The 7,290-nt window shown below is 37.8% G+C and overlaps 1 protein-coding gene across 1 annotated transcript; it reads left to right on the top strand.

The window, feature by feature from the left end:
- Positions 1–930: 930 nt before the first annotated feature.
- On the top strand, positions 931–3,842 carry LOC105685965 (facilitated trehalose transporter Tret1-like). The gene is made up of 5 exons (XM_012400474.3): positions 931–1,338; positions 1,406–1,685; positions 2,212–2,620; positions 2,709–2,949; positions 3,032–3,842. Exons 1-5 carry the CDS (start codon positions 1,200–1,202, stop codon positions 3,421–3,423), a joined length of 1,461 nt encoding a protein of 486 aa, XP_012255897.2. The 5' UTR covers positions 931–1,199; the 3' UTR covers positions 3,424–3,842.
- Positions 3,843–7,290: the final 3,448 nt, after the last annotated feature.

The following is a 7,290-nucleotide window of genomic DNA, read 5'->3' as shown; positions in this document are numbered from 1 at the left end:
TATTTTCGAAATTTTGAAAGCGCGTAGTTCCTTCTTTCCAAAAGTCAGCGTTCGAAACTCTTCGTCATTATTATTTCGAACGAATTTTCTCATACGAAGGGCAATTCTTTTCGCTCTCTTTCAACTTATCCAAATTATGTAGTTTAGATTAGATCTCTTCTATGGGAGAATATTCGTCGTAAAATAGCTGCAATTTATCGTGCCGGAGTGAAGTGAAAATTAGCATTTCAACAGCAGAAGGGAAAAAGTCGTTGACTTGAATTTTCATTTTTTTTTTATTTTTTTTTTTCTCGAAAATACGTGTAGCGCATAGAAATCTTGCAAAATTTTTTAACGAGTGGGCGATACACGTATGCGATGTGCGTTTATTTTTCTCTTTTTTATAATATACTCACTCTTCTTCGTCTGGTTTCTTATTATCATACAGCGGAGCACGTAACTCAAGCCTTAACGTACGGTGGGAATTGGGTAAAAGAATTCAAAGTAAACGACGTCATCTATGCGATTCCGGAGTAGAAAAATTGCGTAGCTACTGACATGAGTGGAGGATACCTATAACTGCTGTGTTATTCAGGGTACGTAGCTGTGTACGATAGGTTTAAACCATGAATATTATTGTTAACGCTGACGAGAAAATTTGAGAAGAATTTTGTTGAGAAAATCTAGAGTTTCGATCGAAACGTTAATTTCCCAGGAGTTCGTTTCGATTCCGATAATACCTACCTCCGTCCGGCGTGATACGCGTTGACCTTTAATTATTGACTTGGTTAATTGAAAAATAAACGCTGTCTATAAAGCCAACTTTTCTTTTTTCGTATGAGCATCATCGTTCGATAGTTTTTAACCGGTTTTTCAGGATAATTAAGTTACATATGGGGATAGATTTTATTCTATTACGTGGGTAATTTGCAACTGCATATAACGATCAGATAAATCGAAACTGATAGATTCATTGTAAAATATTCCTCAGTCGATACGTTTGTGACAAATGTGCGTATACATCGGCATTCTACTTCAAATAAGCTTCCGATCATATTTCAATCGAGATTCGGAATTTGAGTACAAGAATTGTGCATGAAATTCTATTTTATCCATTTTTCCCGGTGATTATGTGATGACTTTACCGTGTGCGTGACTTTAATCATACTTCAATCCAGTTTTTGGTTACCTCATTGATTTTTTTTTTTTTCGCCCTAACGATGACCATGGAAGATTATGAAGTCATGGGAGAATATGAAGAATGCCAAACGCACGCCGAATCTTTGATGAACGACGATTTACGAGCTAAAGTCGGAAAAAAATCAAAGACCTTACCACAAGTATTACCAGCTATATCAGGTGATTTTTGATGTTCAAAACGTAGCGATTGACGCCATTTTCATAATCGGCATAATCCAATAAATAGCATGCCTGGCAATCATGAGCGGTGGATTTCATTCTACGTGGCCAATACCGTCTTTGGTGAAATTGATGTCTCCGGATTCCCCGGTTCCGATAACTTCGAATCAAAGTTCTTGGATCGTGAGCTTCGCCCTGATCGGTTCAATTCTGGGATCCATTTTTCTCCGTCCCTTACTAGATAAATGGGGGACAAAAAGTGTGCTGCTTTCAACATCCATTCCATATTTGATCTCAGCGCTTATTTTAGCGCTGGGCAATGAATACTGGTGGATATATCTAGCCAGGTGAGTAATTGATGTCAATAGATGACAATTTTTGATTTTTAACCACTGAGAATCGTTAGACAAAAAAAATTAGTGGACATCAGGTAAACTGTTCGTTTCATCTTCTATGGCAATTCATCGTCTTTACATTCATCCATTTCTAGCAACGGGAATAGGCAATCTTTAGGCGTTTTTCTTTTTTCAATTTTCGAATGAATCAATGAAAAAATTCCATTGCATTATGAAATCGAAAGCAAGTGGCATTCAAGTTGACATAATCTCTTGTTGTTTTCGGCGGCTTACGTAATAGAAAAGTCCATCACGAGTCATTCGATGCCCAAAGAAGTTCAAATGATTCATGGTCTAGTCTAATCCCTGCGATTAATAGGGGGACATTTCTACTGCGGATAGAAAGATGCCCAATTTTTCAAAATATCTCAATGTCCTCAATCAATCCGAAGAGGCCGTTGAAGATTCAATTTTTTGATTCTCAATAAATGTAAAACGTTGGACCTAAAAAGAGGACACTTTTTTTTGTCTTTTAAAGATTTATAGCAGGAGTCGGAAACGGTATCAGTATGGCAGTATGTCCGATTTACATCAGCGAGATAGCGGAGAACGATATCCGCGGTGCGTTGAGCACGACCATGTCGGTGTCGATGATTTTAGGCGCCCTGATACCCATTGTGGTTGGTCCATGGGTGGGCAGAGTAGTCTTAGCAGCGACCGCAGCTGCGATTCCAGCAGTTTTTACTCTGACGTTCATCTGGATGCCAGAATCTCCATTTTTTTATGCAATGAAAAATCGCCCGCACGATATTAAGAAAAGTCTGACAAGGTTACGAGGAACGTCGGACGTTGATGAAGAAATAAAAGGAATCCAGAAGAGTCTGATTTTGAACCGAAATGAAAAAGGATCTTTCTTCGAGGTGTTTACCGTCAAAGGAAATCGAAAAGTATATCACCGTTGAATATCCTCGACCACCACGGTTTCTCCGCAACAGGTTATCAATATTTCTCATACACATTTTTGGATTTTTACAGGCACTCGCAATCGCGATAGGTTTGCGATCCTGTCAGACACTTGCTGGTTTCTTCCCGTTTGTGACTTACGTCGGCGTTATGTTCAAGAAATTCGACGCGGGCATCGGTTGGGGTATCATCATGATCGTGATATCGGCTGTGAAATTTATTAATTCCTTTGTCGTGCTTCTGCTTGCTGACAGGGCGGGGAGAAGACCTCTTCTTCTAGTTTCCAGTACGTTCAGCGCTGTTTTCTTATTGGGTGAGTAGCATCAACGAAAATTTAGTAACGGCTGATAATGTGGGATCAAATTTTTTCTATCGCGTATCATATCTGATTCAAGGTGGGGGTTGGTTCTTTCAATTGGTAGCAAACGGAACTGACGTCACCGATGTCGCGTGGCTGCCCGTGGTGCTTATAATGCTATTTTTCACCGCCCATACTTTGGGCCTAGCTATTGTACCTGTGATGATAGAAGCGGAAATATATCCTCATCAAATTAAGACAGCCGCAATGACCATAACTGCGGTTTACCAGGCCGGTTTAGGTGTCGTTATTCTGAAAATATACCAAATTATCACCGACGTTTACGGACTTTACGTTACTTTCTACTTATTCGCAGCCATCAATATTGTATCGACAATTTTCATATACTTTTTTGTTCCTGAAACTAAAAAAAGATCGTTCATCGAAATACAGAATGAATTCCGGGGAATTTCTAAGCCTCCAGTTTGATTCGCGTAACGTTAAACATAAAAATCACGTTTTTTTGTTTTCATTCATTTCGTCCGATTTTCACATACGTCAAATTTTGATTTTTACGAAAAATTGTCGATGCAAGTGATAGTTTTTTTTAGATTGCAAAATTAAATTTCGACCTTTGATTTTCCTAGAGAAAACGGACTTGGAGAGGATCATTTCGCTGACTGAACTCTGAAATCTGAAATAATAATCGTTTTTTCGTCTCCATTTCCCGCTCCCACATATTTCTTTTCTTACATTACTAGATTGTAAAACCACGTTACCTATTTTTTGTTAACTTATTTTTAATAGGAATAGACTATCATTAATATCATGTCTTCCCGGGCATGCCCGTGTGAATCAGGCGTGGAAACTAAAATGTATATAATCATAATAAAGATAAAAATTCCAAACCTCGAGTGTCGGATGATCCTGCGGTACTCGACGCGTGTCATGAAATAATACGGCTGTCATCTTTGACTGCAGTAGAAATGGCAAAGACCTTTACAAGGTATTCCTGTACATCAAGAAAAGAAGAAAAAGGAATTTGCAGGGAATATGAATAATATCATACGGTAGGTGAGTGACTGAGCAGACTTCAATTTCAATGCTAATGATAAATTACATGCCGTACATACGTTCGATTTCGCAAAAAAAGAATCAGAATCGAAAGAACAAAGTAATTGATAGCTTCTGAACCAAATTCAGACCCATAACGAAACTTACGCAAATTATTGTACGCTAATAAATGAATACTTAGTGAGTTACGGAGGGAAAATAAAAAATGTAATTTTTTGAAAAAATCCGAAATACTAATTTAAAAAACTCTCCTCACATCAGTTCGTGAAATGTGTGTAGGTCGAGGTATAGGTATTTCCGTTGTTGCAAATCTGCCTTCTATCATATTATACGCACTACGTTCGAAACGATTTTGAATGAACAAAACTATATGCGATACGGGGTCAGTTACCTTTGTAAAATTTGGCACGAACATGACGTGGAAGTTTTCAGCGGCGACGAAGAGCAGTTTTTTGAGATCGCATCGTCGTTATGAGTAAGCAACGCGTCACGGATGCCGATAAATTGATCGAAGAACATTGGTGGGCTTTTGTTGAGAACTCGATACTCCGAACACGTATTAAGTAATCGATCGCGAATTACGAGCCAGCTAAGATCAGTTCGCCAAATTTTACCAATTTAAATACAGACGTACGTATGCGTTGGCCGTACATACATCACACGGATATAACTCGTTCGATAATATACCTATACATATATGTGAATGTATAAAAAAAAGATTCTCTAGTAGAACATGTGTCACGTGAATTTCATGAGCTGTTTTACAAGCGTAATGAGGAGACTAGCTCGTCGAGTTTAGAATAAGAATTAGGAATTTGAGAAATCGATTTCGAAACTTAAAGTGCCACAGAAATGTAAAGGATATCTCGATGGGAAAAATTCCTAACTCAATTTGACCAACGGATTCGTGCCGTGGATTTTTTGAAGTAAAATTGATCCATCTATGAAGTTGATCGAGTCATCGCCAATTTATCGACCCAGAAAGTGAAAAATCAAGGATATCTCGAAGGGAAAAATTCGTTACAAAAGTGCCATACGATCAATGATTAAAAACAAAAATTTTTGGTCAAAATTTGAAAAAATCCGAAGGGGTACCCCTTGGAATTTTGTCGATTTTGGACCAAAAAAAAATATTTCATTTTATATGCTATTCTTACGTATTTTGACCCCAGGAACGCGAATTTATAAGTTAAATTGGTCTATCTGTAGAATTGATCGAGTTATCGCCAATTTTACACATTTTGAAGCAGAAAAATGGAGATATCTCGAAGGGAAAAATTCGTAGCTCAATTTGGCCAACGGATTCATGTTCCTGAGGTCAAAATACATAAGAAAAGTGCCATACGATCGATTTTAAAAAATAAAAATTTTTTGCCAAAATTTGAAAAAATCGTAAGGGGTACCCCTTGGAAAAATCTCAAATTTTGGCCAAAAATTTTTATTTTTTAAAATTGATCAAATGACACTTTTCTTATGTATTTTGACCTCGGGAACACGAATCCGTCGTCCAAATTGAGCTAAGATTTTTTCCCTTTGAGATATCTTCAAATTTATGCCAAAAAATGCGAAAAAATGGGGATCACTCCGTCATTTCTGCAGATAGATCAATTTTTCTTTCGGATTCGGATTCCTGAGCTCAAATTACATCAAGATACACTAAAAAATCAATTTTCTATTTTTTACCCAAAAAAGTGAAAAACTGGCGATAACTTGGCCAATTTTATAGATACATCAATTTAACTTTCAGATTCGTGTTCCTGGGGTCAAAATACGTAAGAAAAGTGTCTTTCGATTGATTTTAAAAATACTTTATTTTTGGTAAAAAAAACGAAAAAATCCAAACGGGTACACCTTGGAGTCAGTACCATTCTTTCGCTTTTTGGAGCACCAAAATTGAGCTATCTCGATGAGAAAAATTCGTAGATTGATAGAAAAAAACTCTTAACATGTGTGTGAAACATAATGATGTGAAAATGAAAAATAAAACTCACGCGACAATAATTTAAATGAAATCAAATGTAGCTCGCGTGCAATGCTAGTGTTATAAAAATTGAAGAACCACCCGGTGAGCTGCCGAATAAATTGATTATTAGTTGTTTCACTGTTTGACATCATAATCAAGTGATGATGGCTGACTAGGGCGAGATAAGTAGTCCCTAATTACTTCTAACAACAAACAACGAGAAGAGAATAGATAGAAAAATATTCCTATAACGTGCCGCAGGTTGATTCCACATTTTATAAAATTAGATGGAGGGTTGTGAGCCGGTTTTTGACGAAATTTCAAATTGACGGAAAAGAACTCTCGATAATTAAGCTTGGCATAGCAAATTAGTATTTAATTAACATATCGTGTAAGTCGTGATTGTATCAAAAACTTCGTAGATTACATGCAGCGAGAGGACATAATGTTGTGCACATCCTGCAGCAGGTTGTCTTACGAGGTTAACGTATTTTTAATTCATCCGTATTGTTGCAGAAAAAAAATGAACAAAAAATTTACAAAAAAAAAAAAAGAGATTGAAAAAAATCTAGCAAAGCGAAGACTCGAAGAGCGTAAAGAATTAAAAAGTTGAAGGAAATAAAAGAGGGAAGAAGAAACGTAGAGCAATGCGGCGAGTGACGCGTGGGCGGAAAACGCGAGGCGATCTCAATGCGTCCGAACTCGTGCAATATCAATCTACGGGGCATTCCGTGGTGAATCGACCTCCGTTTCAACATTACTATCTTTCATTTTCCAAATCTTCCTAGTGACGGTAAGTGATACAAACACAAAATTAACGTCAAAACAATCGGAGGCCAATTTTTAGACGAAATAGAAAATAGGCAGAGTCTCACTACATGGGTCGAGTTGACACGGAATGCCCTATACGTATACACGCGTGTATATAAGTTTACGTAAACCTCTTTCCACTGCATCTATGAGATATTATAACATCGCGTGCGTGACGACGTCGGGACGCCGGGACACTCATCGCGATCCAGGAACAAGCGAGCACGTGGAAAAGGCAAGCCCTCGCTATATATCCCATATTCATACCTACATTGCATACGTAGACATACATACACGTATACAATCCACGTAGATTACATACTCGCCTTTTACGTACAGTGCACCCCGGTTACGGACATGACGGACATGGATGGCTCTCTCCGATCTACCGGGTGGTCCGAATTCGCCACATATAATTTGCAAAGATCCCCTCTATACGTTTCTCAACCGATTACTCTATCCGTAAGATTCTATCGACTGTTGTCCTTTGGTTGTCCGAACGATTGCGT

Source organism: Athalia rosae, chromosome 1 (assembly GCF_917208135.1).
Source record: "Athalia rosae chromosome 1, iyAthRosa1.1, whole genome shotgun sequence".
Classification (NCBI taxonomy): Eukaryota; Metazoa; Arthropoda; class Insecta; order Hymenoptera; family Athaliidae; genus Athalia; species Athalia rosae.
Note: the sequence above shows the minus strand (reverse complement) of the source record. Positions and strands in the feature narration are given on the sequence as shown.